Raw genomic sequence first — 23,527 nt, 5'->3', positions numbered from 1 at the left:
GGTGCAAATGAGCACACACAGGGATGCCCAGGGAACCAGAGAGTAAATATCATATACCCCTAACACAAGGTAGAGGTGTCCTCAAACATTCTTGCTCAGAAAATACAAAGTCACTCTTAATACAAGGCATTCTCTCAATTACTTTATTTGAAACAAGTAATGACTTATTTGGAATTTTGTTTGGAGAAGGCACAATTATCTAAAATTACCTCAATCAACATTACTTTGGGCTTCTTATAAGTGTCATCTGAGAGAATAAGTAAAAAAGGAGGCAACTGTATCATTCATCATTCCTGAGAGTATAAACTCACAACTGCAAATTTTATATCTTATTTAAAAGCCATAAATGGCCCAGCTGGCGTGACTCAGTTGGTTCGGCATCATCCAATAGACCAAAAGGTTGCTGGTTCAATTCCCAGTCAGGGCACATGCCCTGGGTTGCAGGTTCCATCCTGGGTGAGGGGCATGTAGGAGACGGCTAATTGATGTTCCTCTCACATCGATGTTTCTTTTTCTCTCTCCCTCTCCCTTCCTCTCTAAAAATCAATAAAAATGTTTTTTAAAAAACATTCCATGAATGATTATGTCATGGTGTTTGTGAATGGCAATGAGACAAATAGGGAAAACTTCCCCTAAAGAAATCCGAATGGTGCCCTGGTTGTCGGTTCGATCCCCAATCAGGGCACATACAAGAATCAACCAATGAAGGCATCAATAAGCAGAACAACAAATCAATGTTTCTCTCTGTCCCTCAAATCAAGAAATATTTTTTAATAAGATCAGAATGGTTACTTGTGGCTCAGGTTGAAATTTCAGTGGTCACATCACACATGAGTTTTAAAAAAGATGTAGTGGCTCATTCACATAGCTTGGAAGTGATGATGGGCCCTGAAAAAAGTCTATGAGGTGGCTCCAAAATGCTTCCAGCAAAAGCAGTTGCTGAAGTCAAGACGTATGTGGAGAATCTGAACAAAATTATGTCATAAGTTCAAAGTAGAAAAAAACGTGGTTCTAATCTAACACACTATTGTGTCACTGGTTGCATCAAGATACAACAGATTGAGTACACCAAAGTAAGGTGTCAGATCAAAGATGCAAATTTTTCAAAGTTTTGATCAAGTGGTTATAATACTTGGACCTTCACCCACCTGGAGGATATAAAAGAATATAGAGAGAGCTGTGGGTAGACACTATGTCCTACCCACCCAGGCAAGAATGGACAGGTGCCGTCTTTTCATGCAAGCCTAGTAAGGGGGCACCAACAAGCCCATGCAGACAGCTTGATGTGTAGCCCCAGCAATTGAGTTCACAGTAAATTTTGACTGGGTCTGAGAAACTGAAAGGGCAAGAGATGGGCTGATGAGCTGCTCAAAGAAGAGGCCAGAGCAGGCAGCCATTACTCCCAGAATTTACCAGTCAAGGATGTGTGTGTGTTCCCTTGCATTGGGTGTGGGCCAATGGCAGGAGGTCACATCAGGGCTTGTCCAAGAGGTCACCTGCAGGGGCAAACATCACTCCGGAAGGAGAAGCTGGAGGTCCAGCAGCATTCATGGGCTGAGGACAAAGTAAGCTACTAACCAGGAATACAGGAGGGCACCACCATCAAGGGATAGACTGGTGACCGTCCAGACAGCTTGAAGCTTCTTACAATAGGATCAGTTTGTACAGCATTTCCGAGCCCTCGATCTCCTTCCTCCACCTTAGCTCCACCCTGGAAGGCCAAGAAACCTTGGCCAGAAGCTGAAGATGGGAAAGGAAGCCAACCAGACTTTCCCAACTTCAAGCTTCTCCTAGGCAACAGGCCTGGACTGGGGATTGTGCGGAGGGGAGTTTTCATTTTCAATCAAGTTTGGTGCATTGACTCCATCAGACTGCACATATTATGTATAGTAATCCCCTTTTAACTGTGGGTGATATGTTCCAAGACCCCCAGTGGATGCCTGAAACTGTGAATAGTTCCAGACCCTATATATACTACATCTTTTCCTATACATGCATACCTATGATAGTTTAATTTATAAATTAGACACAGCAAGAGATTAACAATAACCAATAATAAAATAGAACAATTATAACAATATACATAGTAAAAGTTATATAAATATAGCATTATTGAGTAAAAAAAAGGATTACTTGAACACAAGCACTACAATACCAAAATAATCGATCTTATAGCCAAGAGGGCTACTGAGTGAGTAAAAAGTGGGGACTGTATACAGCATAGAGATGCCGGACAAAGGATAAAGGGATGATTCACATCCCAGGTGGGACATAGCGGACAACAAGAGATTTCATCACACTACTCAGAACAGCGCGTAGTTTAAAAACTATGAACTGTTTACTCTGGAATTTTCCATTTTGTATTTTTGGATGGTAACTGACCAAGGGCAACTGAAACCTGGAAACTGAAACTGCAGATAAGGGGTGACTACTACATTAAACTGAAAGTGTTTCATGACTGAAGAATAACCAGGGAAGCCGTGGAATTATCCATACTTTCATCCAAGGTCATTTAATGAAACTGAAATAAAAAGGAACGAACATGGATATACACAACAATCTGGATGAATCTCCGGGAAATTATATGGACAAAAAAAAATCCAAAAAGGTTACACATTATGCTATTCCATTTATATAATGATCTGTGAAATGACAAAATTATAGAAATAGATATGATATTAGTGGTTGCCAAGAACTGAGAAGGGGGTGGGTGCGAGAGGAAAGTAGATGTGGTTATATAAAGGCAACAAGAGGACTCCTTGTGGTGATGGAAATGTCAATATCCTGGTTATGACACTGTACCCATCATACCTACCAGGTGCCACGTGTACTATTAGGGGAAACTGGGGAAAGGGTACACAGCATATCTCTTTATTCTTTCTTACAACAGAATGTGAATCTACAATTATCACAAAATAAAAAGTGTACATTTTTTTAAAAGGTGCCAAAAGCTGTGTGTTCACCAGTGGTTTGAACAAGTGATGATCAGCCTTTATTACACTGATTTACATTCTATCAGCTGAAGATGCTTTGAATCTTTTGTAAAACCTACTGCATTTAGTTGTACAAAACTCAGGGTTTTCAACCTAATATAGGGTTGTCCCCCAAAAATGTATATACACATTTTGAATAATTATAAAGGCAGTGTTCATTAAAATACATCTCATTTTCAAAATTGAGCTATCAGCTGCTAAAACGTGTACACACTTTTGGGGACACACTATATTTGTTGGCTGTGTTAGTGTATTAGAACTGCCATAACAAAGTACCACAAGCTGGGTGCTTAAAACAACAGAAATTTATGTCTCATAGTTATGAAAACTAGAAGTCCAAAATCAAGGTGTTGAAGGGCCATGCTTCCTCTGAAACCTGTAGAGGAGTCCTTCCTTGACTCTTCCAAGCTTTTGTTGGTTTGCCAGCAATTTTTGGCATTCCTTGGCTTACAGCTGCGTAACTCCAACCTCTGCCCTCATCACATAGTGTTCTCCCTGTGTCTATATCTTTATTGGCCATCTTATAAGGATACCAGTCATTGGGTTAAGGACTCACCCTACACCGGTATGACCTCATCTTAAGTAAATTATCTGCAAGGACTCTAGTTCCAAATAAGGCCATATTCTAAAGTACTGGGGTAGGACTTTTACATATCTTTTAGGGGGCACAATTAAAATATTCTGTTTGTTGTTTTCAGACCTCATTCAACATCCCTACTTGTACCACTGAGCTTCCAGGATAGAAACTCAAGGGCACCACTCTGATCTCACACATGTAGGATCCATCTGTCTCAGGATAGGCAGCCAAATGCCACCTGGAGCTCCCTGATGACAACACTGCCTTTCAGCTACTATCCCATAGGCAGGGTCATGCCCTCAGGCTGCTTCTAGCAATAACTGACTTGGCCTAGGATCAAAAAGCCTCTAAAAGCAGCCCCATTCGCATTATGCTACTGCGTTCAAAATGTTGCCTGTCTCATTTCATAGGCTCACTCTAACTTAAATCAGGCTATAGTTTCTGTCCTTGTGGATTTCCTATCAAGAGACCAGCTGTCGCTCCAGATATCTGGCTTTTGTCAACAATGCTCTAGGCTGCTGGCTATGACTGGAGTGTCTGAATCCTGGCTATAGACAAAATTCATGCTCATTTCCAGAAAGCTCTTAAGCCTTATGCAAATCAAAATTTAATTAATTGTTCTATTTAATTAATTGTTCTATTTCATTCCCCCCAAGTATTTCATTCCATCAATCAATACTTACTGAGCACCAACTATATGCCAGGCCCTGTTCTAGAGGTTGGGGACACAGCAGTACAAAGTCTCTGTCCCCAAGGCTCTGCATTTTAATGGAGAAGGACAGAACACCAAATAAGCAAGGTAATAGCTGGGATTATAACTGCTATAGAGGAAATAACCAGGAAGATGTGATAGAAGTGGAAAAGGGACTACTTTAGATAAGCTGTATTGGAAAAAGTGACATCTGAGCTGCAATTTAAAGGATGAACACAAGCCAGCCACAAGAAGCATCTAGAGAAGAACATTCCAGGGCAGAGAGAACAATAAGAACAATGGCCTTTAGTGGTACTGAACTTGACATGTTAAACAAATAGAATGGTTTGGAAGCTCCGGGGGATATCTCTGCTTTGCTCCTCTCCACCTTTCACCACTTGCTTAGTGCATTCTACCTAAGCACTGGCTATTTAACATGGCAAAGCCCACATGAGTCTGGCCCAGGTTCTTCCAGTACTTGGATGTCTGGCCCTTGTACTGACAAAGCTCTTGCTCTCCCCTCTATGCCCTGTGTTTGGACCAGCTGAGGATACACATATACACCTCCCCCCAATACACCCAGAAATATTCTGCTTAGACCACCTTGAGAGATGGACACTGGCCATGGTGAAATCTGAAGCAGAAAACAATGAGCAACTCATTCCCCAACCACCTACCTGACAGCTGTCTGGACTTAATCTGTGCCACACAACTGACTGTGGTGAGGTTGTTACCTGGTGGCCTCCTCACAAGCTCTTTCTTTTTTTTTTAGATTTTTTTTCTTTATTGATTAAGTTATTACATATGTGTCCTTATCGCCCCACTGCCCCCCCCCACACTCATACCCTCACCCCCCTAGTGTCATGTCCATTGGTTAGGCTTATATGCATGCATACAAGTCCTTTGGTTGATCTCTCCCCCTTACCCTTACTCTTCCCTACCTTCCCTCTGAGGTTTGACGGTCTGAGCCATGCTTCTCTGGCTCTGGATCTGTTTTTGTTCATCAGTTTATGTTGCTCATTATATTTCATAAATGAGTAAGATCATGTGATATTTATCTTTCTCTGATTGGCTTATTTCACTTAGCATAATGCTCTCCAGTTCCATCCATGATGTTGCAAATGGTAAGAATTCCTTCTTTTTTACCACAGCATAGTATTCCATTGTGTACATGTACCACAGTTTTTTAATCCACTCATTTGCTGATGGGCACTTAAGCTGTTTCCAAATATTAGCTATGGTGAATTGTGCTTCTATGAACATAGGGGTGCATATATCCTTTCTAATGGGTGTTTCTAGTTTCTTGAGCTATATTCCTAGAAGTGGGATCATTGGGTCAAATGGGAGTTCCATTTTTAGTTTTTTGAGGAAACTCCATACTGTTCTCCACAGTGGTTGCACCAGTCTGCATTCCCACCAGCGGTGCACAAGGGTTCCTTTTTCTCCGCATCCTCACCAGTACTTCTTTGTTGATTTGTTGATGATATCCATTCTGACGGGTGTGAGATGGTACCACATTGTTGTTTTGATTTGCATCTCCTGGATAATTAGTGACTTTGAGTATGTTTTCATATGTCTCTTGGCCTTCCTTCTGTCTTCTTTCGAAAAAAATCTATTTAGGTCTCTTGCCCATTTTTTGATTGGGTTGTTTATCTTCCTTTTGTTAAGTTGTATGAGTTCCCAGTAAATGTTGGAGATTAAACCCTTATCAGTGATAACATTGGCAAATATGTTCTCCCATGCCGTGGGCTTTCTTGTTGTTTTGTTGATGGTTTCTTTTGCTGTGAAAAAGCTTTTTATTTTGATGTAGTCCCATTTGTTTATTTTCTCTTTAGTTTCCATTGCCCTAGGAGCTGTATTGGTGAAGAAATTGCTTCGGCATATGTCTGAGATTTTGCTGCCTGTGGATTCCTCTAGTATTTTTATGGTTTCTCATCTTATGTTTAAGTCCTTTATCCATTTTGAGTTTATTTTTGTGTATGGTGTAAGTTGGCAGTCTAGTTTCATTTTTTTGCATGTATCTGTCCAATTTTCCCAACACCATTTATTGAAGAGACTGTCTTGACTCCATTGTATGTTCTTGCCTCCTTTGTCAAATATTAATTGACCATAGTGGTTTGGGTCGATTTCTGGGTTTATTCTATTCCACTGATCTATATGTCTGTTCTTGTGCCAGTACCAAGCAGTTTTGAGAACAGTGGCTCTGTAATACAGCTTGGTATCTGCTTTTGAGATTCCCACCTACTTTTTCTTTCTCAGGATTGCTGCAGCTATTCAGGGTCTTTTTTTATTCCAGATGAATTTTTGGAGAGTTCATTCTCTAGGTCTGTGAAATATGCCATTGGTATTTTAATGGGGAGTGCATTGAATCTGTACATTGCTTTGGGTAGTATGGACATTTTAATGATGTTGATTCTACCAATCCATGAACATGGTATGTTCTTACATCTGTTTATGTCTTCCTCTATCTCTTTTTTTAGTGTCGTGTACTTTTCCAAGTACATGTCTTTTACCTCCTTAGTGAAGTATATTCCTAGGTATCTTAATTTTTTTTTTTTTTTTGGTGCAATGATAAATGGGATTGTTTTTTTAGTCTCTCTTTCTGTAAGTTCACTATTGGTGTATAGAAATGCCATAGATTTCTTGGCATTAATTTTGTATTCTGCTACATTGCCGAATTCATTTATTAAGTCTAATAATTTTTTGATGGAGTCTTTAGGGTTTTCTATGTACAGTATCATGTCATCTGCGAATAAGGACAGTTTTACTTCTTCTTTTCCAATTTGGATGCCTTTTATTTCTTCTTCTTGTCTAATCACAATAGCTAGTACTTCCAGTACTATGTTGAACAGGAGTGGTGAGAGTGGGCATCCCTGTCTTGTTCCTGTTCTTAGGGGAAATGGTTTTAGTTTTTGCCCATTGAGTATGATGTTGGCTGTGGGTTTGTCATATATGTCTTTTATTATGTTGAGGTATGATCCTTCTATTCCCACCTTGCTGAGAGTTTTTATCAAGAAAGGTTGTTAGATTCTGTCAAATGCTTTTTCTCAATCAATTGATATGACTATGTGATTTTTATCTCTCAATCTGTTTATGTGATGTATCACGTTTATTGATTTGTGGATATTGTACCATCCTTGCATCCTACTTGGTCATGGTGTATGATCTTTCTGATGTAATGCTGGATCCGATTTGCTGGAATTTTGTTGAGGATTTTGGCATCTATGTTCATGAGGGATATTGGCCTGTAATTCTCTTTTATTGTGTTGTCTTTATCTGGTTTTGGTATTAGGGTAATGCTGGCTTCCTAGAATGAGCTTGGAAGTATTCCCTCCTCTCGAACTTTTTGGAATAGTCTGAGGAGGATAGGTTTTAGTTCTCATAAGCTCTTACAAACTCTCAGGAAAGTGGAAACCAGCTTATGACCCAAAGGCTGTTGAGATTATCATCCCCTGGGAGGCTATATAACAATAGCAATATTTCCCTTTTCTAACACAGCTCAATTTTTGTTGTTGTTACTACTAGTAAGTTTTCATATTTATTAACCTTGAGCAACTATTTATGTGTAAATGACTCTTGATAATTTTTAAAAGGATGTTTTCCTTAGAGAGAAAAGGTATCAGAGGCTATCTACTGATTCAGGAGAGTTGCCATTGTTTTCTAATCCAGTACACCCTCCTCTGGGCCCTGTAATGCACAGGCTTTTGACAACCCTATGGTGGTTAACCTCCCTCACATCCCTCAGCCTGAGTATGACCCCCACTCCTGACCTTTTGCACAGCCAGACTTAGAGTCCTCCTCAGTTTCCGTGAGCACCTCTTCAGTTACCAGCTTGTTCTAGCTTCCTCTCAATTCTTGGGGCTCTGGGTTTCAGCTGCTTTTCATTCCTGAGCATCAGACTTCCATTGCATCAGGCCCTGTCTAACTTGTTTATATAAAGGCAGGACACGAATGGTGACAAAAATACTACATATATATCACTCCGGATATTTCTGTTGTGTGATAGGAACTCAATTCACACAAATTTAAGTGAAAAAAAAGAAAAGAGGTTTGGTTCACCTAATTGGAAAATACAGGCTCAGGACCTCTCAAACAATACCATCAGGATGGTTTCTCTCCCTCACTCTCTCCCCGTCCCACACCTCTTGCTTTCTCTCACTCTCACCTCTGCCTTTCTCTCTGCCCTTATTCTCTCCTAAGCAGACAGCTCCTGGCTTCCTTTATCACTGCTTAGCAGACCTTTTGGAAAAATAGGGCTTCTCTACCAGCATCTCTATGTCAAGGACTTTGACCAAGCCTGGATTCTATGACCATCCCTGGACCAATCACTGAGGACAGGAAACAAAATCCTGGGACCAGCAAGGTCTAGATCATGTGCCTACCCCATCTCTCGAGGTGGGAGTGGGGTTATACAGAGCACTGTGTGGGGCAGTCACATAAGGAACCACATGAGGTAGATTACAGTTTGAATCACTATTCATTCCACAATCTTTCAACCACCTGCTACCCTCTGCTACACAGGCTGGAAAGCTAAAAATATTACTTATCAGACAGCCTTGCAGTTAGAGTACAGGTTCATGATCTGGGTTCTGCCCAGCAGCTGCTCCATCAGAGAGCAGACATGATTAAGGGGAGGTGTTGACTGAGTGCAATCATCAAGTTTTCTCGTAAATGCAGGGAGATGGCAGATGCCATTGCTGCTTCTGGGACAGCTGTGTCCTAGGGTTCTGGAGTCTACTCCCTTACTTCACTGGTGGGACATGACAGCAGCTTCATGATTTCTGCTAGAGCCAGTGGCATGATTACACAGATTTCTTGACTCTGTCCCTAGCTCCGTGACATCCAGGCTCTCCCATAAATTCTGAAAGCAACCTAATACCCTATAATAAATTTCTTTCTTCATAAACCAGCTAGTTTGGTGTAGAAGTAAGACTTGGTGTAGAAGTAAAACCTTTCCCTGTTGCATTATGGAAAAAGATGCACATTATGTCCCACAGACAGTAGGAAAAACAAACACTTGGTCTCTGAGCCCTGCTCTTTCCCCAAAATAAAGACACATTAAAAACACCCAGGCCCAGCTGGTGTGGCTCAATGGTTGAGTATCAACCTATGAACCTAGAGATCATGATTTGATTCCCAGTCAGGGCACATGCCTGGGTTGCAGGCCCGATCCCCAGTAGGGGGCGTGCAGGAGATAGCCAATAGATGTTTCTCTCTCTCTCTCTCCCTCCCTTCCATCCTCTAAGGAAAAAAAAAAATCTATGAATTTACTTAAAAAGACCCAGGACTACTCTATCTAGTTCTGGTCCTCACAATAAATGAAATCTTGAGCCTTTTCTGTAAGTTACTGACTTCAAATAAAAACTTTATTGTTTTCTAACTTTATTGACTTTTGCAATGCTGATAGCTGAAGATATGACACAATCTTTGAGGTTATAACACTAATGTGATTTAAATGCTTCTTTTTCCCCACAACTAACATAATAACTGTAAACTTGTAATCTTGCAGTGGCTTTCTTTTAAATGCTTGTTTTATATTTGACAAGCGAATCCTTCTAAAGCCCGAACTCCTTGCAGTCCATCTCAGCAAGTAAAATGTTTTTTCTTACTAAATGTTTTTGTAGCTATGCCTTCTTTTGACAATAGGCTCTGTTGTTTACAACTAAGAACTCTGATGAGTACTGGAAGGGAGGCTGGCCAGTGAATGTGCACTTGTTGTTTGGGAAAAGCAGTGTCGTTTGGGGGGAAAAGGGTGTGCTATAAAATAAAAACAGAAAATGTCCCTAAATTATTTCATAATTAGAGGCCCAGTGCCTGAATTCGTGCACGGGTGGATCCCTAGGCCTGGCAGATGATCAGGGCCGATCAGGACCGAGCCGATTGGGGCCCAGCTGATCGGGGCCAGGTCAACTGGGGCCTGCCAGCCGGGGGGTGAGGAGGGAAGAACAGGAGAAGGGACCGCAGGAGGTTGGACAGCCAGAGGGAGGGACCGCAGGAGGTTGGACAGCCAGCTGTGGGGAGAAACCGGAGAAGGTTGGTTGGGCAGCTCCTGCATTGAGCATCTGCCCCCTGGTGGCCAGTGCACATCATAGCGACTGCTGACCAGTCATTCCAGTTGTTTGATTGTAACAGTCGCTTAGGCTTTTATATACACTGAGTGGCCAGATTATTATGATCTCTGAACGCATAATAATCTGGCCACTCAGTGTATATATGTATATTAGTTATTATCCCTCCCAACTGCTTTTCCCTGCAGGCCTGGTTGCCCCCAACTGCCCTCCTTTGCAGGCCTGGTCCCTCCCAACTGCCCTCCCCTGCTGGCCTGATTGCCCACAACTGCCCTCCCTTGCTGGCCATTTTGTGGTGGCCATCTTGTGTCCACATGGGGGCAGCCATTTTGTGTGTTGGAGTGATGGTCAATCTGCATATTACTCTTTTATTAGATAGGATAGAGGCCTGGTGCACGGGTGGGGGCCAGCTGGTTTGCCCTGAAGGGTGTCCGGGATTAGGGTGGGGGTTCCCTTGGGGCGTGAGGTGGCCTGGGAGAGGGGCCTGTGGTGGTTTGCAGGCCGGCCACGCCCCCTGGCGACCCAAGTGGAGGCCCTGGGATCTGGGGTTTATTTATCTTCTACAATTGAAACTTTGTAGCCTGGAGTGGAACCAAGCCTTCTGCTTGCTCCGAGGTGGCAGCCATTTTTGGGGGGGATTTATGTATCTTCTATAATTGAAACTTTGTAGCCTTAAGCGGAGGCCTGGGCCAGCCAGGGTGTGCGGAAAGCTTGGCTTCCTCCATCACCAGGGGCAACCCTAGCCTCCTGCTCTTTCTAGCTCCGTGGCTGCCGCCATTTCTGTTTGGTTTTATGTATCTTCTATCATTGAAACTTTGTAGCCTTGAGTGGAGGGCTAGGCCGGCAAGGGCAGGCAGAAAGCTTGGCTTCCTCCATTGCCGCGGAAACCCATGCCTCCCTCCTGCTCTCTGTGGCCGTAGCCATCTTGGTTGGGTTTATTTGCATATTCGCTCCTGATTGGCTGGTGGGCGTGGCTTGTGGGTGTAGCAGTGTGATGGTTAATTTGCATATTGCTCTTTTATTAGATAGGATGTTATTATAATTGAATAATGTGGTATATGTTATAAACTATAAATCCCAGCATAAGTGTAAGGCTGAAGTAGTATTCTTTTTTTTTTAATATATTTTATTGATTTTTTACAGAGAGGAAGGGAGAGGGATAGAGAGTTAGAAACATCGATGGGAGAGAAACATCGATCAGCTGCCTCTTGCACACCTCCCATTGGGGATGTGCCCGCAACCAAGGTACATGCCCTTGACTGAAATCGAACCCAGGACCTTTCAGTCCGCAGGCCAACGCTCTATCCACTGAGCCAAACTGGTTAGGGCTGAAATAGATTCTTGATTGGTAGTAACCATGTTGTCAGGTAAGTCAAGGGTACCTAACATTGCACAGGAAGCATCCATCCACTATTAGCAAAACTTTCCTTGTCCTTGCTCATTAAAGATTCTCTGTGGTCCTAGTCAGTTTTGCTCAGTGGATAGAGCATTGGACCATGGACTGAAGGGTCCCAGATTTGATTCCGGTCAAGGGCATGTACCTCAGTTACAGGCTCAATTCCCAGCCCCAATAGGGCGCGTGTGCCCCTTTCTTCCACTCTCTCTAAAAATCAATGGAAAAATATCCTCGGGTGAGGATTAACAAAAAAAATCCTATATAATAAAGGCTAATATGCAAATTGTCCCCTTGGGAGTTCCACTGGGAGACCAGGAGTTTGATTGCTCGCTATGATGTGAGCTGACCACCAGGGGGCAGCATGGAACATGGCAGGCAACCAGCAGCAGCAGCAGGGTGCTGAGGGTGCAAGGGAAGGAGGAGGTGGGGAGGCCCGCCAACCTGATTGGCCTTGATCGCTGGCCAGGCCTAGGGACCTTACCCGTGAATGAATTTTGTGCACCGGGCCTCTAGTAAATAAATAAAGGCCCTCTGTGAATTTCATAAAGTGTCCACAGGTAATGTCTTCCTACATGAAGGGACCATCATTGGAAATCAACACTCTTGAGTTCTCTTCAGCTACCTTCTTTTGAAGTCCAAATCACTACTCCCTTTCTCTTTAGTTTAAGATGGCACGTCGCCCCAATTGCCTGATTTGTCCTCAGCTCCCTTATTCTTATAGAACCGCTGTATGTATATACATAATAAATTTGGGTATTTAGTCCTATTCATCTGTCTCATGTCAATTTGATTAGACCAGCCAGAAGTACTATGAGGGAAATGAGGGGAAAAATTCTCCTTCCCCCACAGAATTATTTTCAATAGAGGGCCTCTGGACATCTCAATGAAAAATTCTAGAGAATAAAGAAAGTATATCTGAATTTATTTAAAGAAAAAAAAAGGACTCATTCATCTATGCTCCAGAACAGGGAAAAACAAGTAAATTAAATTAGAGTCATATACTATTCTAGATACTCTTCCATCCTCCATTAATATTTCAGCCTTATAGATTCTTCCATGATAAATCTTTTTATTCCTAATATGTGCTTTTTTCATATATTTTGAGCTTCATAAAACTATACTTGCCAAGTTTACTTGCCTTTTAACTGATTGCACATGTCTTTGGAACTTAAACTCTGAGCCTCAACTGTCTTTACCAGGAAGATTCAATTACATAGATATGTTTGTATGCATCAAATCCTCAGAGAACAATGAATCAAGAATACCAGTAAGTAACAAGTACACAGGGCTATGTTTAGCTAAGCTTTTAAGGAAATCAGAAATGTCTTTCACTTTTACACAAGTTCTCTGATCTTTGATTTCTAGACATTTAAACATATTTATTCTTTTTTTTTCTGAAAATAAAAAGGAACAAATGGAATTCTCTTAGGAGGACCCAAGTAATGTGGAGGGGGGGGAAATATGTCCTCCTAGTAGGCCAAGTTAGACATAGCCAAGATCAAGGGGAAAATCAAATCTCCTGTTTAGAGATAGCCACAAAAGCAGTTTTTGCATGTCAAAGTGCCATGTGGAAAGAGATTAAATAAGGGCATTCATAAAAACACATTTTAACACACACACACACCTAGACATACAGTAGTCACATTGAGGTCTACTCCTGAAAATGCCCTCATAACAAAAAGTAGAAGACAAATATTATGATAGAATGGGACAGGATGATGACAATCAGAGAAATTATGAAGGGAAATTTCAAACACTTAAAATTCTTCCATTGCCTTTTTTATGTCAGTTATTTTGGTTTCCATGGAAATTCATAGCAGTCTACAAATAAGTAATCTATGATTGATCCAGGCCATAAAATCACACATAATCACAATCTTTTTACATCATTATAAATGCAACATCAGAGAATTTGCATTTGAAGGGAAGCCACATATTTACAACATGTTCAAGAAGCTTCAACAGAAATGAATACTGATAGTATCATTTATTACTTAAAGAGTCGCTACCAGAAGTGCTGATAACTCTCACACTAGGAGACAAACGTTTTTCACTCATTTCAATTCAGTGGCGTTTTCTTCTCCCAACAAGTATAACTAAATCTGTTGAACGTGGTGTTTTGTGTTTTTTATCCTGTCTTTATTCTATATTTCAAACAAAACATAGGTAGAGAAATAGACTGAGATTTGTTTTGGTGTTCAAAAATATCTGAAGGCAACAAAGTCTAACTCCACTGGGTTGTTTACCAGCAGGTCGATGTTCCGAAGAAGCAAGCCATAAAACACGCAAAATAAGGCTCTTTCAAAATAATTTTACATGTAGGGAATAGATGAGAGAGGAAAACACATCCCTCATCAGCAACAAAACAGAAGCCTTGTTCCCCGCTATTTGTAAACAAGAGCTCGGGCCAGCGCTCCGCCCTGGCACTGGAAAAGTAAGAAATGATGGGCACGACCCTGCGCCCATGCCGAAGCGTTCCGCAAGGGCGGCATGGGGAGGCTGACCTCCGCCTGGACCGGGCACGGTCCTCAGCCGGAAGAAAGCCCCACGGAAGAACTCTTCGGCTTCCAGAGGGGGGCTGGAGTGGACCGTCCCTGCTGAAGTTCCCCGCAGTTACCCCGACATTCTTAAACCTCCTCCAACTACCTGCACTTTGCCATATAGGGACTCGATGGGCGCCTGTGCCCTCGGGGCAAACCCCGCGGGAGGCGCCCAGGCGGACGGCTTACCGAGCAGCGAGCCTATGAAGATGACGACCTGCACGGTGGTAGTGAAGTGGCGGTACAGCTGCGCCTCGCCAAGCTCCCCGAGAGCGCTGCGGTTGGCGCCCGCCGCCTCGGCGCCGGACGCGTTGCGCGGCTCGCTGGCGTTCCGGGAGACCCAGCTGCCGTTGTGCCCCATGGCGAGGCTGGGGCTCCGGCTCTGCTCGCCGCCCGCGCGCCCGTCCGCCCACCTGGAGCCCCGCGTCAGTCTCTCCTGTCCCGGGCGCAGAGGGACCCGCGGGTGCCGGGAGGAGTCCTGGAGAACCCGGGGCAGCCTCGGGTCCCCTCACGACTCCACATCCCCAGCCGCAGCGCCTAGGAGGCGGGGAGGGAGAAAGGCGAGGCGGCGCCCCATGCCCGTTCCCTCGTGGGTCCCGTCAGCACCCACATGAAGGCGGCACGGTCAGAACCGCCGAGCGTGGTCCGACCCTCTTCCCGGGTGGTCAGCGCAGCCCAGCCCACTTAGCGGAGAGGGAAACACTAAAGGAGGCATTTGATGGTAAAAGGAGGGAACTCTCCGCTCTCGCCGCCCATCCCAACCTCTACTCCTTCCACGCCCTCGAGGGTCGGGGCATCCCTCTCGAGTCGCCTCGGCTGACCGGCTCAGCCTCCCTCCTTAGAGGGAAGAGACAATTTGGCTGAAGCCATTTTTCAATCCTGCTGGCTTCGAGGCTGGATGGCGATGGGACACCTGTGAAAAGCCCAATACAAGTGGTCGAAGCCTCGAGGGGAACCCCGAGTTCCCGACGGCGCCCATGGCCTGGGCAGAATGCCCTGAATCTTCCCCAAATGCCTCGCCCTCAGCACCAAGCGGTCCCCCAGGACTCCCGCGCGATCTCCCCCGACCTCCACCTCCACCTCCACCCCCACCCGCCTCGGCGCCGGCTGCACGGAACCCGTCCCACAGCCCTTTTGCCTCTGCACGGCACAGCGCCCCCTTTCCTGACGCCGCTCCGGCCCTCGGCTGCTGGGAGAGAGCCCCTCAGCCGCGCGGGCACAAGCGAGGACGCCCCTACAGGGGTAGGGCACGGTCTGCGCGGACGCGGGACTCCCGGAGAGCGCCTGGAGCTGCTGGGGGCGCGCGGCCCCGGGGGGCGGGGTCATGTGACGCGCCCGGCCCCGCCCCCCTCCCCCACGGCGTGGCGGCGGCGGGGACGGCGCCATCTTGGCACTTCTGAGCGTGATTACTACGGCTCAGCGTGTGGGAGGCGCGGTGGATCCTCATAGCGCTACGATGGCGAGGCTGGCGGCTTCTTCCAGGCTTCGCTCCCGTTATTATTGCTGTGGCTGCTCCTTATCCGCAGGGGCTGCCTGAGGCTTATAATTACACGTCGCTGCCACTTGGCCTGGGAGCTCAGACTCCGGCTCCACAGTCAGGCCTGGGGTGTAGCAGGTGCATTTGAGAAAGATGAAATTTAGGAATCCAATGCACGGTTTCTTGGTCCTTTTTTATTGAGTCTCATTTCTAAAAGGTACGCTATAACTCAGGGCTGGTGGATCCCAGGAATGTAGAGTTGGGAGGGAGCAACTTATCGCGGGCTGATGCAAAAGGATGGAAAGCTGGGATAACCAATTAAGCAAGAAGGAATGGTAAAGTAAGAGAAGCCAAGTGGGAAAAGAAACGTGTATAGTATCCCCAGAAAGGATCGGGGAAAAGAAAAGGAGAAACGAGACAGGAAAAGACAAATAAAGGTTTGCTTATTTTGACTTTATGGAAGTCCCCGCTATGGGTTTCTTTTTTAATAAGTGAAAGGACATGGTTGAGGGCTTTGGCATATTAACTGATAGGCCTCGGTCCCAGAATAATAATTCATAAGAATTAAGTTATTATAGTTATTTCTTGGTTGCCTCGAGGCTAATTGTGCTACAATATGGCTACTTCTTGAAAGGACAAAAATCCGTCTTGTACATCTCACAATACCTGCGTATCACGATCCCCCATGTAAACAGTTATTTTAAATATTTTGGAGGTCGAGAAAGAGGGAAAATTACTGATGAATTGTATTTTTTTTTAAATAAATCTTTATTCAGATTATTACAATTATTTCTCCTTTTTCCCCCCATAGCTCCCCTCCACCCATTTCCCACCCCACCTTCTGCCCTTACCTCCCCCCCACTGTCCTCATCCATAGGTGTATGATTTTTGTCCATTCTCTTCATGAACCCCCCATACCCCTTTCCCCCTGAGAATTATCAGTCCACTCCCTTTCTATGCCCCTGATTCTATTATATTCACCAGATTATTCTGTTCCTCAGGTTTTTAATTCACTTGATTTTTAGGTTCGCTTGTTGATAGATATGTATTTGTTGTTCATAATTTTTCTCTTTACTTTTTTCTTCTTCCTCTTCTTTAAGAATACCTTTCAGCATTTCATATAATACTGGTTTGGTGGTGATGAACTCCTTCAGCTTTTTCTTATCTGTGAAGCTCTTTATCTGCCCTTCAATTCTGAATGATAGCTTTGCTGGGTAGAGTAATCTTGGTTGTAGGTTCTTGCTATTCATCACATTGAAAATTTCTTGCCACTCCCGTCTGGCCTGCATAGTTTCTGTTGAGAAGTCAGCTGACAGTCGTGTGGGTGCTCCCTTGTAGGTAATTAACTGTTTTTCTCTTGCTGCTTTTAAGATTCTCTCTTTGTCTTTTGCTCTTGGCATTTTAATTATGATGTGTCTTGGTGTGGTCCTCTTTGGATTCCTTTTGTTTGGGGTTCTGTGGGCTTCCTGGACTTGTAAGTCTATTTCTTTCACCAGGTGGGGGAAGTTTTCGGTCATTATTGCTTCAAATAGGTTTTCAGTATCTTGCTCTCTCTCTTCTTCTGGCACCCCCATAATTCTGATGTTGGTATGCTTGAAGTTGTCCCAGAGTCTTCTTACATTATCTTCAACTTTTTGGATTTTTTTTTTTTTTGCTTTTTGCTTTTTCGGTTGAGTGTTTTTTGCTTCTTTGTATTTCAATTCTTTGACTTGATTCTTGGGTTCCTCTATTCTGTTTCTGGGTCTCTGTATAATATTTTTTATTTCAGTCAGTGTATGTTTAATTTCTAGTTGGTCCTTTTTCATATCTTCGAGGGTCTTGTTATATTTATCGGCCTTTTCTAGGATATTCTTAAAAAGTCTTATAACCGTGGTTTTGAATTCTATATCCAGTCGTTTGTTTTCCTCCATTTCTTTCGTTTGTGATCTGATTCTTTGACCCCGCATTTTCATTGATTCCCTGAGTTGGTAAGGTAGATATTTGTGCTAGGTTTCCAATATGGCCCAGTGGGTCTGCTTCCCCAGTTAACCTGAGGTGGACACTCTTGGTGCACCCCTTTGTGGACTGTGTGTACAGCCTTGTTGTAATTAAGCCTTTATTGTTGTTGGTATCACTGGGAAGAATTGACCTCCGGGCCAGTTGGCTGTAAGGATCAGCTGTGTCTATGCTGGGAGAAGTTCGGTGCTGGAGACAGCCTTATAGGATTAGACTTGCCAAATTGCAATAGCCTCTGTGCTCAGCTTGGATGGGGTGGAGTCTCAGTCTTGGCTTCCTGTCAGCCTTGCCCTTGCGCGCATGTGCGCTTTCAGTCCTCCGCCTTCCCCAGCTCGAGTCTCCGCCTGAGAGTCCAGACTCCCCCCACAAGAGCGTGGGTCCCCAGGGGCTCACCTGGAACTGGGGTTCACTGCAGTCAGAACTGGGGCTCTGCAGTCAGAATCCTCTGACTCCCTTCCACTAGGGAAAGCCTGTGGCAACTTCCGCAGCCTTTGTGCGCACTGGCACGCGCATGCGCACTTTCAGTCCTCTGCCTTCCCCGGCTCCCGAGTCTCCGCCCGAGAGTCCAGACTCCCCCCACAAGAGCGTGGGTCCCCAGGGGCTCGCCTGGAACTGGGGTTCACTGCAGTCAGAACTGGGGCTCAGTGCAGTCAGAATCCTCTGACTCCCTTCCACTAGGGAAAGCCTGTGGCAACTTCCGCAGCCTTTGTGCGCACTGGCCCGCGCGCGCGCCTTCAGACCTAACTGGGATTCAGTGCGGTCGGAGGCTTCCTTCCCCCTTCCGCCAGAGAAAGTCAGCCAGGCTCTTAGCCGCCCTTCCTCTCTGCGCGCACAAAGCCCCTTTGCCGTACCTCCAATTCTCTGTGAGCTTTTCTCTTTGCTTCTAGTTGTAGAATTTTCACTCAGCCAGCTTTCCTGTGGTTCTGGATGGTGTCCGTTCTGTCTTTTAGTTGTAGTTTTGAAATTGTTGTGCGAGGCAGCAGTTTAGGTGTTTACCTATGCCGCCATCTTGGTTTCTCCGATCTGAATTGTATTTTTTATTAAAAAAGTTAAAATTTGTTCTGGGAGCCCAAACATTTTTTTAATATATTTTATTGGTTTTTTTTATAGAGAGGAAGGGAGAGGGATAGAGAGTTAGAAACATCGATGAGAGAGAAACATCGATCAGCTGCCTCCTGCACACCCCCCACTGGGGATGTGCCCACAACCAAGGTACGTGCCCTTGACCGGAATCGAACCTGGGACCCTTCAGTCCGCAGGCGACGCTCTATCCACTGAGCCAAACCGATCAGGGCAAGCCCAAACATTTTTAAATCCCTGATGAAACCCCTTACACAATAACCATTACAAAACAAAAAGAATAATGATAATCCACCACCATCCAGCACATTCCTTTAGGAAGGGTTCGGGAAGAATGTGTGAGTGAGTTGTCTAGAACAGTTGTAAAAATACCTTTTACCCACCTTCGCCTGCCACCCCCCTCTCCCCATTCAAAACTCTAAGAAGGATTGGGATAAAGGTGTAGGAACGAGTATTTAATAAAGCAAGAAATCTCTCATTTTTTTAATTCTGAAAATATACCAGTAAATTCTCTATAGTCCTTAAATTAGTATTAGGGTATTGAATCAAGAAATAACCTGATCAGCAGAGATCACCATGATTCTCAGACTTGCAGAAGGATTGATTTGTGAAACTATAGGACCAAGAACAGAATTTCTATGGCTGTGTGCTATATTTTTTCTCTGGCTACAAGAAAATTGAAGGTTGATCTAAGAGATTGGACATGATTTAAATGTATGCTAAGTGCCTATAGTGGTGTTATTGATACTTGCCAGGTCATCACAAACATTGGGGCCTACAAAGTAGCAATCCTTTATTTACCTCACAAATACGCATTTTGGACAAGGCTGGATGGGACAGCTTATCTTTGCACCACATGACATCAGCTCAGGCAGCTCAAAGGGAGGCCAAGGTCTGGAATCCGGAAGCTTGTTCACTCACGTGTCTGGAAATTGAGGCTGGCTTGTTGTTGGGACTCTAGCTGGGACTGTCAACTGGAATACCTATCTCTAAGTGGCCTCTCTAGGTAGCTGCTTATCTTCCTCACTGCCTGGCAGCTACAATCCCAAAGCGAGTATTCCAAGAGAGACTCACAAGAGGACAAGGCAGAAGCTGCATTGACTTCTATGACAACCTCAGAAGTCATATGACATCACTTCTACTATATTGTATCTGTTGAAACAGTAAAAAATCACATTTCAGGGGAGAGGACATAGATCATACTTCCCAAGGGGAGGATTGTCAGTCATATTGTAAAAAGAGCATGTGGATCCCTAACCAGTTTGGCTCAGTGGATAGAGCGTCGGCCTGCGGACTGAAAGGTCTCAGGTTCGATACCGGTCAAGGGCATGTACGTTGGTTGTGGGTACATCCCCAGTAGGAGGTGTGCAGGAGGCAGCTGATGTTTCTCTTTTATCAATGTTTCTAACTCTCTATCCTTCCCCCTTCCTTTCTGTAAAAAATCAATAAAATATATATATATTTTTTTTTTTAAAAAAAAGAGCATATGGAATGAGATATGTTGCATTTAAAGAAAATAAGTCAAAAGAAATCCTTCAAAAGGTCCCATTTCAGGTATATTTCTTTTGGAATTACACCTGAAGAGGTCAAAAACCACAAAAATGAATGACAGTTCATTTTACTTACCATATCATGTACAGGTGCTCCGTGGATGTGAGCTGGCCAATAGTAACACCTGACAGCAACCTGATACAGCCATGGCTGAAGGCAGATGATTAGGACCACAGCCAACACGTTTATGTGCTTGCTAATTTTTATACAAACTTTCTGGAGATACACTTAAAGCAGATAATGGGAAATGGAGTAAAAAAATAAGTAACCTCTATCTCAGATAATGTTATCAGTAAAGTTCCTTTCCCATAATGAACATTATAAGATGGCATTCTCCCAATTTAAAAACACCCTGTGTTCCCAGTTTTTAAGTTAGTTGTTTAGCACTCAGGATCCATTTCCCTGTAGAAATAATAAACATGGTAATAGCGTTCCCAGGCAAGACAGGGGCAAAAAGAGGGAATGAGATGATCCAAGGATTAAGGACTCCCAGGGAAGTTCTCTCTCCCTGGTGGTCTGCCTCCTTCAGTCTTTTTAAAGAGTTATTTCTCTTTTCCTCAAATCAGTAGTTTACTCATTTAACAAATGTTAATACCCTTGTGCTAGGAAGGCAGGAATATAGTAGTGTGGACTAGAATAGGTTCTCATAGCTTTCAACAATCACCTATTCCTTAATAATGTACCTACTGGGATTTGCTTAGGAAAATAGGTATAAAGTTGATTTTATGTGGCAACTTGACTGGTCTATGGATTGCCCAAATATTTGGCCAAATGTTATTTTGGGTTTGTCTATGAGAGTATTCCTGGATGAGATTAACATTTGCGTCTGTAGACTGAGCAAAAAAGATGGCCCTTCTTAAAACCCTTAAAACGGATGGGTCTCAACATATGGAAGCAACCAAAGTGCCCATCAATAGAAAAATAGATAAAAAACTCGCACATATATACAGTGGAATATTACTTGATTCCAAAAAAGAACAAAATCTTACCATTTGTGGATGAACCTCGAGGTTATCATGCTAAGTGAATAAGTCAAAGACAAAGGCAAATACCATGTGATTTCACTTATATGTGGAATCTAAAGAACTAAATAAATAAAATTGAAACCCCCCTAAGCCAGTTTGGCTCAGTGAACAGAGCATTGGCCTGTGTACTGAAGAGTCCCGGGTTTGATTCCAGCTAGGGCACATGCCCGTGTTGTGGGTTCAATCCCCAGTAGGGGGCATGCAGGAGTCAGCCAATCAATGATTCTCTCTCATCATTGACGTTTCTCTCCCTCTACCTTCCTCTCTGAAATCAATAAAAATATATATTTTTTTAAATGAAAACAGACTTACAGATACAAAGAACAGACTGATGGTTGACAGAGGGGAGGGGAGGTGGGCTGGGTGAAAAGGATGAAGGGATTAAGAAGTACAAATTGGTAGTTAGAAAAGAGTCATGGGGATGTAAAGTACAGCATAGGGAATATAGTCAATAATATTGCAATAACTGTCTGGTGCCAGGTGGGTATTTGAACAATGGGGTGGGGGGGAGGAGGAATCACTTTTTAAAGTATATGATTGTCTAACCACTATGCTAAAACTAAAAATATTTAATATAAACTGTAATTGAAAAATAAAATTAATAAATTAACAAACAATGGGTGGGCCTCATCTAATCAGTTGAAGATCTGACTAGAACAAATGGGCAATAGGGAATTTTTAAGAGCCTACTTCCTTCTCTATTTTTTTTTCTCTTATACTTCAATGGTGTAGTGATAGGTAAAATTTCTATATAGGTGCTAATTACAAGCCTTTACATACCTACAGAATGTAATAGGATCCATTTCTGTTCAAAAGAATTCCTAGATGTCCACTTTCTTGGGCATTTATTGAAGAGCAGGAAGGGAGTTAGGTAGGGGGAAAAAGAGATGAAATAGGATTTAGAATAATTGCAAAGACCAAGCTGGTGGTGGGAAGTAAGGAGGAGCTTCTGGGTTTTATTTCCCCTTCCTCCTTCCCTTTCTTCATTGAAGGTCTCCTCCTCCTCCCTCCTGTACCCCACACCACACCCTCATATGCCCCTGCATGGCCTCTCACTAAAGGTGGAGAAAAGAAAAATGTTGGAGAAATGGTAATATTTTGAGTTGAGGGGTCCTTGTGGCCCCTGACTACCCATCTGGAATAAGTAATTCTATTTCCAAATGGCTGTTTCTTTTTTTTTTTTTTAAAATATATTTTATTGATTTTTTACAGAGAGGAAGGAAGAAGGATAGATAGTCAGAAACATCGATGAGAGAGAAACATCGATCAGCTGCCTCTTGCACACCTCCTACTGGGGATGTGCCCGCAACCAAGTTACATGCCCTTGACCGGAATCGAACCTGGGACCTTTCAGTCCGCAGGCCGACGCTCTATCCACTGAGCCAAACCAGTTTCGGCCCAAATGGCTGTTTCTATGCCTATATAAAAGGCATAGATGGTGCCAATTATTATGTAGGCATTTCCTAGTGTTCAACAATATCTCATTCTCCTTAAGGGTACACAGAAGACCATTTTTTTTTTTTTAGCTGCTCTCGCAAGTGGGCAGGGTCATGCAATTATTAATGACTAATGATATGTGAGTAAAAGTGACAAATTATTTCTGGGCTATGGCAGTGATTCTCAAGTCTCTGCTGCCCTACCATTGCAATGATGGAAGGGGTCTTGTGTTGAACTACAAGAGCTGAAATACTTAAGCAGCCTATGTTTCTGAGCCACCATATTCAAGGTGAAGAGCGGGTCAGCACAGGCAGATGCCCTAGAGAGCAAGCCTGACCCACAACAATTTTTTTCTTATTGCATTGATTTAGAGAGACAGAGGAAGGGAGAGAGAGAGAGAGAGAAAAAAAATAACATTGTTTTGTTGTTCCACTTATATATGCATTCATTGGAACTTATTTCAGAATTTAAAGGGAAATATTCATTTGGGTATTTAAATGTGTGAATTCATCCAAACATTCATAAAGTGATGCAAAAGTCACTAAGTAGTTTTTATTTCATACTTTCTTGAGCATGAAGAGCTGTATTACCACTCCTACTTCTGCCTACCAGGCCACAGAAAACTGCAATAACAAGTACCTTTACCTCCTAGAAAGAGAGGAGAAAGAGGGCAGGGCAGAAACTAGTATTCATAAAA

General features: G+C 43.5%; 1 protein-coding gene across 1 annotated transcript in view; it reads right to left on the bottom strand.

Moving 5' to 3' along the window:
• Positions 1–15,576, bottom strand: part of GPR176 (G protein-coupled receptor 176) — a 108,240-nt gene extending 92,664 nt beyond the window's left edge. Inside the window, exon 1 of the mRNA XM_080678303.1 lies at positions 14,455–15,576. Coding sequence (XP_080534429.1) covers positions 14,455–14,626 — 172 coding nt within the window. The 5' untranslated portion in view covers positions 14,627–15,576. The remainder of the gene's footprint in view (positions 1–14,454) is intronic.
• Between the last annotated feature and the right edge of the window lie 7,951 nt (positions 15,577–23,527).

This window comes from Plecotus auritus, assembly GCF_963455305.1.
Source record: "Plecotus auritus genome assembly, chromosome: 1".
Classification (NCBI taxonomy): Eukaryota; Metazoa; Chordata; class Mammalia; order Chiroptera; family Vespertilionidae; genus Plecotus; species Plecotus auritus.
Note: the sequence above shows the minus strand (reverse complement) of the source record. Positions and strands in the feature narration are given on the sequence as shown.